Genomic DNA, 17,261 nt, shown 5'->3' with positions numbered 1-17,261 from the left:
CCACCCAGACCACTCATAAGTACCCCGCCAGGATTAAAACAACCTATGAAAGACTCTCTCCCTCTTTCGATTGTAGTTATCTCTCCCTTTCATCTGCCTCTTCTTGAAAACAAGCTTTAAGCCCCGCAGTGACCATGTAATCCAATTATCTGAAGGGGCTGAGCCACTGTAGCATGACATCAGGATGTCTGTCACAGGATGTTTGTCACTATAAACATTATTAAACTTGGCTCACTTTTTCCATCCCTTGTTTTTCAAGCATTTATTCCTGTCACTTAATTACATTGACCCCTAATAGGGTGATAGTTTATTTGGTTATGGTTCAGATATATTGTTACGTTCATCTCTGCTACTGAGCTAGTTGTCAATACATATCTAAATTATTTACAATACAGATTAGATTGTTTGTAGGTTCGGTAAGTCATTGTCTGGCTTGTTCGCTATGCGGTATTGTATATAGGCTGATGTCAGAGATATTGAACTTAGTAGCAGTCAGTGATTCATTCAGTACCTGTCACTCATTCTCTGACTGTTCCATTCAGTAGTGTTTATATATCTTATTTTACATCAGTTTAGTTTCTAACATGTGGAAGCCGTGTCAAACATTTGGTGTGCAAAATAATTGCTCATCACACTTTATTTTATCAGCCCCTTATAGAATTTCTAATTGATAACAAACCATCTGGGGATGATGGGTCTGGTGAAACTGGATTTGCTGATACGCAGTGAATTATAAACAGTGTTAGGGTTGGGTATAGGATTAGGTTTAGGTTTTTGGTTGAAATGAAGGTTAGGTGTAGGTTTAAGGTAAGGTTTAATAGAGTCGATTACATTTCTGTTAAATCTGTTTACACATTTCTACACATAGCATTAACTTTCCGTCATTTTTATTAGATACTGAATGTTAGTTCAAGACAAGGTGACCAACTACAAGACATCTATAGTGGACTCAAAGTGTTACAATTGCAACCATTCACTGGGGATATAGGAAGTAGTAAATATAATATTCGACACATTAAAGTGAACAAAAAACCTCAAGTAACATGTACATATATATAATATAATATATATTATATATAAATAACGAATGTGGCTAACAAATAATGGAAACTTATACCCCACGCTTAACATTGCATAAATTACATACCTACATCATCACACATGCCTCAGTCCGTGTTGAGTATTTAAATAATCTTAGGTGGTTTCTGATACTGAACACTCTTAGCAAGAACTGTTCTGTTAAGATTCTATGACTTGTCACAACTGCAGAACCTTTTATTTTACTATATAGAACTATTTTTATCACCATCCTAGAGAAGACCCACTGAACCATGCTAAGACTTTTTTTCACAGTATCTTACATAACCATAGCCTTTACTACAGAACCACTGAAGAACCATTCATTTGGTGTTTACTTTTGTCCATTTTAATAATTATTTATTAAAATGGACAAAAGTACAGACCAAATTCAGGCATTAATTTGGCAGCTACTGCTGTTTCAGCTATGTCACATACTATTGTTTGTTTGTATGAATAACAGTATGACATGCAGTGTCCCAAACCACATAAGCAACTTTATGTGGGTCTGTTTAACAGCTCTATTGAGTTTGATGCAAGTGTGCGATGGATGATGCATGCATGATGTTAGGCATGCATATAATATTACACACAGTTAATGTAAAGTTGAATTTTCACCAAAATGTCATGTTACGATTCAGGCTCCCCCCCCACGGCAGGCACAAAACAAGGTACAGTGTCCTCCACTGCGCCATCTAGCGGCTACTCCAGTGATTCTCTGACACCGGCTCCTGCGTCCTCATTGCCTCTGAGGTCTACGGCAGCTCCTTCCAGACACAGGCCAACATCTGAGTCCCAGAAGGCCTCCAGCCATGATGTTCAGCAGGTGGATGTGGAACTGGTCAACACCGCTCCTGCACTGGGCTCATCTCCTAAGACTGGCATCATCCGACGCACCATCAAATACTCAGAAACAGATCTGGATGCTGTTCCACTGCGCTGCTACAGAGAGACTGACATTGACGAGGTCATACTGGCCGAGCAGGAGGAAGTTGACTCAGCGTTCAGTAGTGACCGCAGTGCACTGGGCACCTCTGCTGCCAGTTCTTCGCCAAATGTGGAAGAAGATGAACAGTTGCAGGATGAAGAGGTGGTGAGTTGGGCCAGTGTCAGGATGCACGGTGACAGGAAGAGGCAGTACGCTGCACAAGAAGGAGATGAGGTGTTCAGCCGTTTACTAAAAGGGTAAGAGCAGGCCCACCTGAAAACTGTCCAGGTGATCACAACCATGCATATTACACAACAGGCCAGGTGTATGAAAAATACATAATTGCCATTTTTCTGAGTCATATTATAATTTTAATGTGGTTGGTTTCTGTTAATTAAGGCCTTTTTCCCACCAAGAAGACCAGTACATCTGTTTTTTGGACTTAAATGCTGGATTTAGTGTGCTGGTTTGACGGTTCTTGAGCTCTGCAACTTTAAAATTTGCTAAGACAACTCTGAATAACATGAAACACAATTAAAAGTGCTACTCTTGCTCTCTTTCAAATTGTTCAGCCCTACTTCAAAGTCACTTTTCTAACTTTCAATGTACTTATTGACATCTACCTTAACCTATGTTGAATATAAATTTTTTCCAGGACATTTTTTACAACCCAATTTCCAAAATGCCAAAACAAAGTGCAGATCATTTAAGCCCTATGCTTATTTTGAAAATATTACAAAGACCACATATCAACTGTTGAAACTCTGTGCCTCTATATATAAAAATATATGCCTCTTTTGAATTTGATGGCAATAACACATACCAAAAAATTTGTGTTGTGGCCAGGACAACAAAAAGTTGGTAAATGCTAAAAAAACATGATTGACAACGGGTCAGTAAGATGATTGGGTATAAAAGAGCATCCCAGAGAGAAGTAAAGAACTTTGAGAAGTAAAGACAGGGAGGGGTTCACCACTCCATGAAAAACTGCACGATCAAATAGTGCAATAATTCAAGAAAAACATTTGTCATATTTTTTTATTTTCTTTTAAAAATATGGTTTACATGATTTGTGCATCATTGCATCCTATTTTTATTTACATTCACAGCATCGCAACTTTTTTTTGGAAATGGGATACTTTAAAATATTTCCGTATAATAGGCATTTAGATGGCTTGTTAACCTCTCAAAATGCACCTCAGTTCAGCGATTTGTGGATAATCTCTGCTACAATACACCTATGAGAGCGCAATGGAGTGAAGTAGCCTTAACAAAAGATTATAAATGGATGTGGCTTAATTTAGCTGATACTGATCAAAGAAAATATGCCAGTACTGATCATACAGATCAAATCTTTGATCAAGTTGTTTACTGTATGGCTTATAACTTTTTTGCAAAAATATTCAGTTGGTTTTTAGTGATGTACCCTGACTCTGATGTAAACCTTCACAATCTTTATTTTTAGCTTTTTTTATTTTCTATTCTTGCTGAGTGCCGAGTGTGACTGATAAAGGCACTCTTTTAATTCCTGTAGTTCCCCAAATGTCGCATCAGACAGCCACACTGCTCTGAAGTCCCCCATCAATGTGGAAAGTCCTCGCAGGACCTCAGTGGATGGTCTGGACTCTTTCAGCCGTCACTTTGAGAGCATTATGGAATCGCACCGGGCCAAGGGCACCTCCTACAGCAGCCTGGACAGTGTTGACATGACCCCCACTGGCCCACCCATCTTCACTTTTGACCTCCCGACCCTGACCCCTGAGATCCAGAGCCAGATTTGTGAGAGCGCTCAGCAGATCATCGAGCTGAGCTTCGCTCCTCTGGCTCGACCTGAAGCCCCGAGCCTTTCAGGACCTAGTGCCTCTGAGGTGATGCATGGTCAGACTGGGACAGGTCAGAGCAGTACATCTGAGGAGGAGAGCGAGTCGAGCAGCAGTGGTCACTCTGATAGCCACATCCTACCTGCGTCTGACTCAGACACAGCAGTAAGGTCAGTGACCATTTGGTATGCAATTCATAGGACAGTGGAGGTGTAAGATCTCTGACCTTGCACTGCTTGATTCTGATTCTTTTATAAACATTTTGATGGATCATGAAAGTTCAGACAATTCAATTTGATTAGTTTTGATTAGACTATTTTGCTGTGATTCAGGTTTATCGTTTATAAAATGTACTTAAATGACATTGTAAATTTGCTCTCAGCATTTGCATATATTTGAATCATACAATCACATTGTTCACAAATCATGTACTATAAAATTTGAATTTGAAAATCATTACAAATCATTGTGATGATCATTTTATGATCAAATCTATACATAAGAATGTTTTATAAATGAGCCCCTGAATTATTTTTAAAAACACACTGAATACACAAATGTCATTGTAACATAGGAGGCATTGGGGCAGAATGCAAGTGCAAATTGCTTTTAAACACAATTCAGTCCAAAAACACAGTAGCAGAGGTGAGTGGAACAGATAAATCCATGACCAGACAAAACAAAATAAACAGAACTAAACAACAAACAAAACCAACAACAAGAGGCAACAGCAACAGGGTGTATAGACACAATACAAGACACAAGGACTGAGCAAACACAGGGGTATAAATACTAATAAAACGAGAAACACCTAAAACTAATGAGAGGGCCGGACTAAGAGACAACGAACAGGTGAAGACAGGGCAGGACAGGGGAGGAGCCAACATGACAACAAAAGCACATGCCAAAAGAAAACAGACACATGCCAGATAAACAAAAACACACAGTACTAGGAAACCAAGAAAAAGGCAAAAACAGAAAGACCAGGACAAAGATTGAACAGATATAGCAGAAGCCCCCCTCTAACGTGCAGCTCCCAAGGCACGGAAAGGAACCAGGAAAGGAACACCAAGGAAGCTGACTCAGAGGGGGAGGAAAGCACAGGAAACTGGACAGGGGAACAGACAGGAAACTAGTCAAAAGACTGGACATGAGACTAAACAAAGGGTTGGACGGGAGACTGGACGGTGGACTGAACATGGGACTGGGCAAGAGACGGGACGAAGGACGGGACAAGATATGGATTATGAGGCTGGACAGGAGACAAAACATGAGGCGGGACTACGGGCTGGACAGAAAAGGAAACATGAGACAAGACTGGAGACATGACTTTAGATGGAAGTGGAACGAGAACAGGAGACTGGACACTAAATGAGACAGGATGACCTGAAGATTGGACTGGAGACCAGGGAGGAAACTGGACCTGACACAGGACAGCAGATAAGACATGAAACTGAGCTGGAGACTGGACAGAAGATGGGATAAAGGACTGGATTGGACTGCTGAAACTGTGGGCAGGTCCAGAGACTCACAAGCCACAGACAGGATCTGGAGACTGGTCAGGGAAATCAGAAGCCAGCTGGTAAGGAGATGCAGAGTTGAGAGCTTACATAGACTGAGCCACACTGATATCTTGAGGTGCAAGCGGGCCTGCTGCCACATCCTCGGAGGTAGGAAGGCCTGCTACGGCATCCTCAGACAAAGATTAAATAGATATTCACTTTTGGTCATTGACAAAGAATAGGTTCATGCTTTATTGAATATTCTTATAATCGATGATAATAAATCAATAACATTTAAAAATCAATGCAGTTTAATCGTCACAGTACTCTGATACATTTTCACACCCTTACAAGGTAAGATATTTGTCATTATCGCATTATTGTATTTATTATATTATAACAGATCTATGTTAAAGCACTAAGCCACTATTGGCTGTGCGTTACAGTGATTTTATAATGAGCAAGAGTAATGTCAGGTTAAAACTCTCTTATCGATAGTAAAATTTGTAACGGTGGAGATGTTGAGGCGGGATGCAAATGCGAGTTGCTTTTATTGAAATTAGAGTCCAGAGTAAAAGAGGTTTGAAGAAAAGACAAGTGCATGACAAAAACTTTCTGAAACCTCAAAATATACCACCATTTTATCAGTTAGCTTTAGAGTTATGAGCATTTGTTTGGCACTAGGCACAGAAAACTGCCCCATTCACTCCCATGTAAATTTCTCAAAATCAGAATGAGCTTATTTCAAGGTTTTCCCTGTGTTTAACTTGTCATAACTCAGACATTTTCTGCTCAATACACACAATGTGACACCAAAATAATCCTCAGGGGGTCTTATCTCACACCATCTATCCGTTTAAGTGGTAGAGTGAACATTTCCCGAGTTATGACGATTCAGAGGGTGCAAATCAGACTCAAACAAGGCTTCTCCACTAAGAGCTGCATAATAACAGAGTGACAGTTCATTTGAATGACCCCCCCCCCCCCCCAACACATACATCTCTCCCTCTCACACACACCATACAGACACACACACACACACACACACACACATACACACACAGACACATACCTAAGGAGGTATTGTTCACCTAGACAGAAACACACACACACACACACACTTGCAGCTCTTTTCAGGCACCCTTGCAGTTCCTTCAGGAAATGCACATCTAGTTTTGATTAACAAAATGGTTTAAAACAAGTACAACCCCATTTCCAAACAAGTTGGGACACTGTATGCTGTAGAATGTAAATAAAAATAGAATGCAATGAAATGCAAATCATGCAAACCATATTTTTAAAGACAACATATCAAATGTTGAAATGGAGATTTTTAAAAAAATAAATGTCCATATCCATTTTGAATTTGGTGCCTACAACGTGTTCCAAAAAAGTTGGGACAGGGGGCTTGTTTACAATTGTGTTTCATCAACTCTTCTTTTAACGGCACTCTGTAAGTGTTTGAGAACTGAGGAGACCAATTGCTGTAGTTTTGAAAGTGAAATGTTTTTTCATTCTTGTTTGATGTAGGATTTCTACTGCTCAACAGTTCGGGGTCTCTTATGTCATATTTTTCATAATGCACCAAATGTTTTCAGTGGGTGACAGATCTGGACTGCAGACTGGCCAGTTTAACATCCTGATTCTTGTAATATGGAGCAATGCTTTTGTAATACATGCAGAATGTGGTTTGGCATTATCTTGTAATAAGCAAGGTCTTCTGTAAGCAAGACATTGTCTGGATGGCAGCATATGTTGCCAAAACATGTATATATGGTTTAGCATCTTTTAGTAATGATGCCTTCACAGATGTGTAAGTCACCCATGCCATGTGCACTAATGCACCCTTCTATCATCATGATTACTGGCTTTTGAACTGTGCACTTATAACAAGCTGAGTGGACTTTAGCACAGAGGACACAGGGTCAATGATTTTCCAAAAAGAATTAATAGTTTTGACATGTTGGATCAGAAAACACTTTTCCACGTCCCCTTAGCCCATTTTGAAAGAGATCAAGGCCAACGGAGGCAGCAGTGTTTCTGGATCCTGTTTATATTTGGTTTCTTCTTTGCGTTTTAAAGTTTTAACTTGCATTTGTGGATGCAGCGATGAACTGTTTTTATAGACAGTGGTTTTCAGAAGTGTCCCAGAGCCCATGCAGTGATCACCTCTTCAGAATCATGTCTGTTTTTAATGCAGTGCAGTCTGAGGGCCCAAAGATCATGGCAACCAAATATTGGTTTTTGGCCTTATTCCTTACATACACAGGTTTCTCCAGATTCTCATAATGTTATTATGTGCTGTAGATGATGAAAAGCAAAAGTACTTTGCTATTTTATTTTGAGAAACATGCCTTGACCAACCTTTTGTTGCCCTGCCCCAACTTTTTGAGAACATGTTGTTGGCATCAAATGGGCATATATTTTTCAAAAACATTTGATATGTTATGATTTGTACTATTTTCAAGTAAATATAGGGTTTAAATGATTTGCACATCATTGCATTTTATTTTTATTTTTATTTACATATATACATCCCAACTTTTTGGAAATAGGGTTGTAAAAACATCTACAAACAAGTTAAATTAATATTATAATAATCATACAACCATCTCAAAATGAGAAATATAAGATATTTATACTCTCACCTATGGTCACAAGCTTTGGGTAGTGACCAAAATGCGGATACAAGTGGCCAAAAGGGGCTCTCCCTTAGAGATAGGGTGAGAAGCTCAGCGATTCGGGAAAGCCTCGGAGTAGAGCCGCTGCTCCCTCACAATGAGAGAAGCCAGTTGAGGTAGTTTGGGCATCTGGTAAGGATGGCCTCTGGACACCTCCCTAGGGAGGTGTTCCAGACATGTCCGACGGGGGAGGAAACCCCGGGGAAGACCCAGGACACGTTGGAGGGATTATATCTCTCGACTGTCTTGGGAACGCCTCGGTATCCCTCCGGAAGAGCTGGAGGAGGTGGCAGGGGAGAGGGAGGCCTGGGCCTCTTTGCTTAGGCTGCTAGCCCCATGACCCCCCCCATGGATGGATGGATGGATGGATGGATGGATGGATGGATGGATGGATGGAGATATTTAGACTACATTTAAGATGATTTCACTTGAATATCAATTTTTGCAGTTGTTAAGAAAATAAATGTAAACAAAATTCTTCCATAGGCTATATTTAGTGCTGTTATGGGCTTATGGAGGCAGATGATCCGCTGTGGCGACCCCTAAAGGGAGCAGCCGAAAGAAGAAGAAGATGAGCTTTTTATTTCATATACATACTAATACCTGGTGCCATCTATCAGTACATTCATTGGTGAGCAACATAACGGTGTATTAATAGCAAATTCACTTATTGTGATGGGGTCATATGTGTGCTAGTATTTCACAATAGGTTTGAGTGTAGCTCCATCAGTCAGAACCAGATCTGTTTTACAGTTTTATATTTATGGCTTTGGCTATATGGCTATATACATCTGTATTCCCACATGAAGCATTCAAAGTAGAGCAGGCACAGCTGGCCTCCAGACACACATACACACACTCATGTCTTGTATGTGGCTCAGGGACAGATGTGTGAGGACAGATGTCACTTATGGCTTCTGTAATTCTGTAATTTGCTTGTTTTTATGATCTGTGAAGACTAATATGTTAAAAGCACAGTTACTGCAGTAAAAAGACATAGAGTATGAAACTATGCATATTAGTCGCCATTAACAACAACTAGTGCTGTTTGTACTCACTGTGTTATATTACACTTTGGAATCCTGATGTGATTAGAATGTGATGACTGTGGCCTCATGGAATAATCATGGAATAATAAGCTGTCCAGCAGAGGGCTCTGGAGAAGTATGGCTTTGTGTTTAATGTGTCTCAAGATTGCAGCATTACACAATTGGTGTGGGTGTCTCTGGGTTATGCTATTTTTATATTATGTTATGATCATGCAGTTGGTAATATGACCACAGCAGTGTGAGTGCCATAAGGCCTGAAGACTGAAAAAGGCTATATTTGTGGTGGCAATGGATTGGATGTAGTGTGACCCTTTGGGTAATGATGTAAGTAATGATGTAAGTCATGACTAAAATGTTTGTACAGTTGTTAAGTGTTGTCATAAGCTAGCCTTATAGGTTTGGAAGGGTGCACTTTGAATTGCGTATGAGTAAGTAACAGCCAGTGGGCCTGGAATTAAAAAGTTCTATCTGGAATTTTGGAGTTATGTACAAGTAGTTCATCATTCCGTGCTGATAACTGATGTTTTGACATAAAAAAACAAGCATTATAGTCTCTGCATTTTAAAAAAGTAAAAGGTACCTTCCTGAAAATGGAATGCTAAGTTGATATCATAAGCTTCTATATGCATCAACCAATCAGAATGGGTAATGAATGTGGCTAATAGCTAATGAAAGGCTTTACCCTTGTACCCAGGCTCAGCAATAAGCTGATCAACTGATCAAGTCATTTAAAATATAGGCTTTTTTAAGTTAGAAGCTGTTTTTTTAGCTAGCAATTGTTAATGTTGGCTAAGTTTGGTAGCTTGGTCCATGGATATAAATACATAGATGCTTCGCTGTCTGCAATTCTTAATGTAAAGTGATACAGCTGCACGTCTGCCATGTTGGAGGGGTCAAGATCCGCTTGTAAAAATACACGTATTAAGTTATGATGAGTGCTTATGATTGAATTGGCCATAACTTTCGTGTTACTCAAGTGATTTTCATCAATTCTTATGTTATAATCAACAGATGTTTCTGCCTGCTGCTGATTATTTAATTATTATTTAATCTCCAATTTACATGACACTGTGTTTGTATAACATATTGATGACAAACAGTTGGCTGTAAACAAACTGTCATAATTTAAATAAAGAAGCTGATAACAGTCATAAGAAGTGTCTGACTGAAGTAATACATACATTTATGTAAATGTTTACAGGTAGTGATGGCATCTCCTCAGAAAAGAGACAACAGATTAAAAACATCAATACAATCTAGATTAAAAGCGATAGCAATATGTACCTACTGTTAATGTTAAACTAATTGTGGCAAAAATTGGTTATTAATGCAAATATATATCAGATGTAAAGTGTAAGGGGTCCAACTGTAGAGCTCAATCTAGTCTTAAGAGCCTGCAGGTTTATTTATTTTAACTGTTCGCATGTTCAGGAGTCCTATTCTAAAAATTCTAAAAATAAAATTGATTACTTTGGTAGCAAGGTTGCACAGATTTCTGATATTTTATTGGTTGCTTTCGTTCTGTTCCATAAATGAAAGTGTGCTGGTAAAGCTAGCTGTCTGGAGCAGCAACAGAAAACTTACCTAGTCTGTGCCTAAGACAGATAAGATGGAGCTCCAGCAGAGCCCAAGATGGCATCTCCTCTCAGAACAGCTCTCTGGCCCACTTATGGGCCACATCCTTGGCTCAGTGTACGGCTGGGTCCTTGGCTCAGGTCACACACTGGCCTGTGACTAGTGAGTAGAACTAATAGATCTGTGAGTAGAACTAATTGATGTGGCCTAAATCTGAAAGAACTACATGGTTGGTCCACAACATTCACACCAGAATTGCCCCATAAATATAGACACAAGGCAAAACTGTATGAAGCTATTCTGGTGTGCATGCCTGACATCTGCATAGTTATCAACCAATTCTTCCATAGGAAAGCCCGAATCAGCCCAGAACTGTCTGCTATCTGGGAAAACTGTTCTGTCTGTGTTTGGTCCATTCCAGTGAAATCTTTGATACTCAGTATCTCAAAACCTCTCTGAACACAGATAGACCCTTATAACTCTAAGCCAAAGTGTCATTAAAAATAATCTTTTGTTTCTTTACTTGTTTGGAAAAAGGCAATGTAATTATTTTTTTTCCCATTTACTTAGTTCAAAATTTGAATTTCATGCCATATATAATGGTTTGATTTTCTATTTATTTTTCTGTTTTAAAATATATAATGCGCTATAGGTACAAATATGTACTGTTGTTCATGTGAAATTGAAAGCAGAGAAAATATAAAACATTTAAGATGCACAATTGAAACTTAAGAAACACTTTTCTTCTTTCGAGAGCACATTTACATTTACAGCAGAAATATCATTTGTTTCTTACAGTGTAGTTTCAGTGGAATTTAAATAGGCCAAACTGAAAGTGATTCAGCTCCAAGAACAGAGTCATGAAAGCTTTCCATGGGAATTTCAGTTGAAGACTCTTCCGGGGTCACGGCTGGGGATGCTGCAGGTCACTTGCGGAGTCTTCAGATTCTCAACCGCTCCTCTTCCTGCCCAGCGTGAGAGTTGAATATAGAGCAGTCAGGGTAGGTTCTGTCATCAGTGCACAGCAGGAGATCTGAAGGGACTGAAGTTTCTTATTCTTTTTGCATGCTGTCTTGCTGTGTGTGTAAGGGCTGTTTTGCCTGGCTGTGGTTTTAGATAGAGGCTGAAAGCTGACCCCGTCTGCTTTGACACCTGGACCCTCCATAGCATTCCTTTTCCTGTCCAGTGTCCCAGTCAGAACTGGCGTGTAGCCAGGCACACTTGGTCTCCATGGCGATAGGAGATTAACTTCCAGGACCATGTGATTTGAGGGTTTTAAATAGAGTGTTGGACTGTGTTTCTTTTTCTGACTATCATTAATTTTCATGTAGATTACAGACAGTGGTGTGCAAAAGTTATAGGAATTTTTTAGGAAACGTTTATCTAAGCAGCACGAGTGCGATAAGTTGTTTTCAAAAACATGATATCCTGCACAGCTTTGGTTCCTCTTGACGCAGCTCCAGTTAAATTGCTCAGTTCTGCCACACTGATGCACCTCATTTAATAAAACCGAATTGTCCGCGCTCCTTTGAAATGAAGGACCTTGATAGAACTACGTAAACACTTTTAAACTTTCAAAGTTTAACATTTACTCCCCTGTCAAATATGAAATCCAAGTTGCTGTTTTAAGGTAATTGAATTCATGATGCCACAAAAAAACTCATTGGCATGTGTCTACCTGTTTAGCCTACATCTGTGTACCCTGTGTATCTGTGTGCCCATTCATTCTGAAGTTATAAGGAGTGTTTTAGCCCAAGATTTTGGGATGAGGCACAATACAGGGCAGCCAATCAGAGCAAAGTTCATTTACATACTCTGTATCAGTTTTAAAAGCACAGCAACCAAAGCAGCCTGCTTGATTCTAAGTGATAACGAGAAGTTGTGAAATGGTCATGTAAAAATGAATGTTTTTTTTTTTTTACATAATCTCATAGAAATATAACATCATATCTCATGAAAGAAATAAAATACAAGAAAATGTAGAATATTGGCTCTTTAATGAAGCATTAATGGGTGGTAACTTCAAATACCAGGCTGCCTCAAAGAGTTAGGAAGTGATTAAGCAAACACACTGACAGTCATAAAATCACAGTTTATTGTATTGATTAGGGGTCCAAGCAACAAAGGTATATAAGACCTTTTATGTTATTTGTATTTTTTTCTTAAGTTAGTGGGTTTCCAAGCAAATAAATTCTCCTACCTTGCCTAAATAACTTCAAATTCTTTTTTCTCAGGTGGCCTTTTTCACAGTACTGTAGTTCTCAGTAGGCAGACTGCTACGGTGACTAAAAAAGGAGACCCTTTCTCTGATGCCTTTTGACTCTCATCAGTAGTTACTCCCCTGTCTTGTTAGCATGTGAGATGAGGCTGATTATTCAGTTGATAAAGAAGCCGAGTGGGAAGGCTCTAAGTGAAGGGAGGGACACTGAGCTATAACAAAGAGAGGAAGAGAAGGAGGGGATAGGGGGTGAGCTGTTGCATAGTGAGGAAAGGAAATACATACCATATCTAGTGGCGGAAAATAGCTCAGCTGGCGAGGGGTACTGGCACAGAGGAACACACACTCATACACACACAGGCAAGCAAACTTGATGGCAGAAAGCAGCCGCTGGGCAGAGAGGGACTGAGGGAAAGAGACAGACAGAAAGACAGAGAGAGTATTGACAGAGGGAAAGACAGAGAGGACAGATGAGCAGCAGCTGCCATGCTGTTTTCAGGGAGAGCAAGAGAGCAGAGCAAGACTAGCCGAGAAGCACAGTCAACACCAAGGCTGGACGGGAAGAGCAAGAGGACATCAAACTTTCAGTGTGGAAAGATGTAAATGTAAACTTTGGAATAAGCTCCTAAACAAATGCTGATCTAATGGATTTTGGGCCTGTACCACTTTTGTGGAGCTGATGAGGATTGGAGAATTCAGTGCTGATTAGCTGGGGTGTTACCTTGCCACACAGAGGCTGTGTGGAGGCGGAGCTTTAATGACATGGATAAGTTTTTGGTCTGCTGGGGGGGCAGGACCTTGGATGATCCTTACCTGTATGCCCCTTGGCCTGCTATTTACCGGTGAGTGGAAACTCAGAATTGTATGAAGGAGCTCCAGTTCACAGAGCAGTGTGTGGTGCTTGATACTGATTGGGTCAGCCCTGGTTGCAGTTCAGTTGTTGTTATAGTATCAGTGGACTCTGGGAGTGACCCAAACCTACTTGTTTTAGTCTGGCTGAATGTTTTACATGGATGGATGAATACAGAGGGAGACAGAAACCGAAGAAAATGACAACGTTACAGCAAGAAAAGAGCTTGACAATCTAAATACATATATTAGGAAAAACTATACAGTTTTCAGAATTTAAGAATAATAATTTTGCATGTGTATATGCACTGTCCCAGATCCAGATGAGATAATGGGTAGAATAATGCTACATTTAGGTGTCATTTTCAGTATATTATTACAGATGTACTTGCCAGAGATTGCACTCGTGAAAGAGTACTTATCAGGCTGAAGTATCCTCTAATCATTTATTTTTAGAGGAACTACATGCACATTTGTTCTATTAGGTAATCATATTTAATACTTATCTGTAATTCCCAGGTCATGAGGTCATGATTTTTTTTCTATAAAACTGCCCATTGTGCTAATTCATCTTTGTGTAAGAACCAGTACCACTCCTCAGTTACTGCACCACATACCACCAAGCAAGTAAGCTTATGCTTTATTTGTTTAAGCATCTGTAACTGCAATTTTTTTACTTCAAGTTTAAATGTAGATGCTTTCTGATTTCACTCAAGTATATTTTTGGCCCTGTACTTTCAGCTTTAGTACCCATACACTACACAGTCTCAGAAAAAGGCTATCGTCACAGCTCCCTGGTACCCCTCTTGTCACCCCTCTGTGGTGGTTCCCTGAAGGTTACATCTTCAGTACTTTTAGTTATTGAACATCACTGTACCATATTCCATTCCACTTTCATTACATTACACAGTTGGACATTAAGGCCACTGTTGTACCATTGGTAGTACATTTACATTGTTTCTACCTTCATGAATAAAAGCATACTTGTACAGTATCCTTTTATCTGACAGTGCTCAGCACACATACACACAGTTTCTCTGCCCCTTTTCCACACTGTCTGTGATTATATCTTGTGAGTATTTCTTGTTCAGTTCACTTGAAGCACTTCCCTGTTCAAAATTCGCCAAGAAGAGTCAGGAGACTGGAACTTCAGCGCTGACTGGAGTTTATTTCCACATACAGAGTATGGGTATAGCGCAGTGGCGGATGCTGGTCTTTCAAAGAGGGGAAGCTCATTGTCGGCTTACATCATAAAATTTGTCAATTTATTTATACATAAATTCTGCCCTCCGTTCCTTTTCAAGAAAATGGCCTGTGATCCTATCGTACCAAGTAGGTGTCTTTTCCAGGGACTTGACCAGTGCCCGCTCAGTGGCCAGCAGAGCTAGGCCGCTTAGGCGACCTTGGACCATTGTGTTGTGGGTGTAAGACTTAAGCCTTTTAAACAGGAGACGCTCCTTTCTACACCCACAAATGTAGCTCCAACTGTTGCCACTAATAATAGTTTGTATAGCTGAGGCATTACACTGTCCAACTCCATGTCTTTTAGAAAAACAAGAAATCACACAGCTTTCCCCTGTTACCCTGTACGTCCTGATTTGACTACAGGACTTGAAATTCAGACCTCAGTCTCCTTGAATCAAAGTATTGGCCATAACTTTTCAGGACACTCTGGATTGCCTCCTCTGAAAACACTTCTCACACGTCATCAAACTTTCCTGGATTGACTAATTCTAAGAAGCGCAATCTTTCCAAATTTGAAAAACACAGAGAAATCTGCTCCATGAGATTATCAAGGATGGCCATGTACAGATTTCTGTAGCACTCTGGGGATCCTGGAATTGGGAGAGAGGGCGCTTTCTCATGGGCTCATCTCATGGGTCTGATGTGAGACCTGCTGCTTTGGCATAAACAACAGACTCATTCTTTTCTTGCAGTAGAGAACATCCATGGCCCTCGGCTGGACGATATCAAAGATCACATCAGTCTCTGAGAAGATTTGTTCATATGTGTATGACATGAACACAAATTCAAAATCCTCCAGTGTCATTACAAAACCCTTGGCACAATACAGTGTGTCATCATCCAGTGACCTTATCTGCAGTGATGTTGTAAAAAGTCTACATGATGGCCATAGTTGTTTGCCACAGTGCTCACTATCCGTGATGTGAAATTCCATTGAATAGGAGCATTTCTGGCCACCCTTGAACAGACTGCAGACTCAAGAAAAGATGTTGTCTTTGTGTATTTGGAGAAAAATGTGGCAAACCCAGAAAGTGATGCAAAAAAATATTCTGTGCTATTCTGCGAATGAGACATACCAGAAAACACAGCTGATGACTGGAATCGGGTGGCCAGGACAGAGTCATATTTAGATAATGTTTCTGTGAACTGCCTGTAACTCCCCTTGTTGGATGATTCACTACTTTCATCATGCCCCTTAAATGATAGCTCCTGCCGTCCAAGCAAGGAAGTCACATCAATAAGGCGATTTAGGAAGGCCCTGTTTTGTTTGACTGTTTCATTATGGTTTGCCTCTTGAATGCGAGCACCTTCTTTAATTGCATGTTCAACCCTGATCCTGCCCAGGCAACTTAACCTTGCACATGCACTCACATGTTCATTGCTCTTTTCATGCCTTTTATATTCCCGCTCAAAGTTAGACAGATCCCCAAAACCAAATTTTGACCAGACAAGACATGATCCCTGAGATGATTTCATCAAGAGGCATGGCCAACAGTACAATTTCTTTGTCACAGCACTTCCAGTCAGCCAGCTAACTGTAATACCAGGAGAGCTGAACAGACCTGTTATCTTTCCCTACTTTTTGGACCAAATCAGTCTTAGGAGTTGATGTGCCCTGCTGTTTAATTCTAACTTTCTCCTCGTAAGGAAGACTATCTAATGGCTTTGCCAAAACCAGGTCGACAATAATCGCATCGCCTGCCATCGTGTGCACCTTGTTAGCTGGCTGGTTCACTCCGACCTAGCCAACAGTATGAATGAGTGATTGAACGAACTAACGAAACGATATTAAAACCCGAAGCTCCCAGTGATTAACTGATGATATAGATTTCAAAATAGCTGTCAATCAAATCGGGATTCAGCCTTTTGACTGATCCTCCAATCATCTTGCAGAAGCTCCGCGTCCAGACCTACCCACAGCTCCATTCACCCCCATTCACATGCATGCAGACAATCATGCACAGGCACAGCTTGGTCACCAGTCCGGTCTAGTCCAGCCCAGTCTAACAAGAATGTTTTGGAAGGAACTTATAAACATTGAAAAATAGTATGGAGGAAGGAGGAGGTAAAAGGAGGTTGAGGAAGGGTAAAGAGGGGTTGTAGAAGGAGGATATGAATAGAGATGTAGGGGGTTGTGGTCGGGCGGGGGGTTGTTATCACCTTGAGGTCATGAAACAAAGGGTCATTTCAATACAAAAAAGGAGTGAGGGGTCAAGGTGAGAGTGCGACCAGTTTCACCTTTCTGCCATTTGCTTAAACTCTACAGTGAACATGGTTTAGACCTTAAGAAAATAACACGAGGGAAGACGACATATAT

General features: G+C 40.3%; 1 protein-coding gene across 4 annotated transcripts in view; it reads left to right on the top strand.

The window, feature by feature from the left end:
• The window catches only part of psda (pleckstrin and Sec7 domain containing a), a 62,736-nt gene that overhangs the window by 14,954 nt on the left and 30,521 nt on the right, over nt 1-17,261 (top strand). For 3 of the 4 annotated variants that reach the window (XM_037538542.1, XM_037538540.1, XM_037538541.1), the window contains 2 exons: nt 1,719-2,262; nt 3,540-3,995. In XM_037538542.1, the coding sequence (XP_037394439.1) occupies nt 1,719-2,262; nt 3,540-3,995 (1,000 nt within the window). The remainder of the gene's footprint in view (nt 1-1,718; nt 2,263-3,539; nt 3,996-17,261) is intronic. The other variant, XM_037538543.1, reaches the window with a different exon arrangement.

The sequence above is a fragment of the Pygocentrus nattereri genome, chromosome 5 (assembly GCF_015220715.1).
Source record: "Pygocentrus nattereri isolate fPygNat1 chromosome 5, fPygNat1.pri, whole genome shotgun sequence".
Taxonomy (NCBI): Eukaryota; Metazoa; Chordata; class Actinopteri; order Characiformes; family Serrasalmidae; genus Pygocentrus; species Pygocentrus nattereri.
Note: the sequence above shows the minus strand (reverse complement) of the source record. Positions and strands in the feature narration are given on the sequence as shown.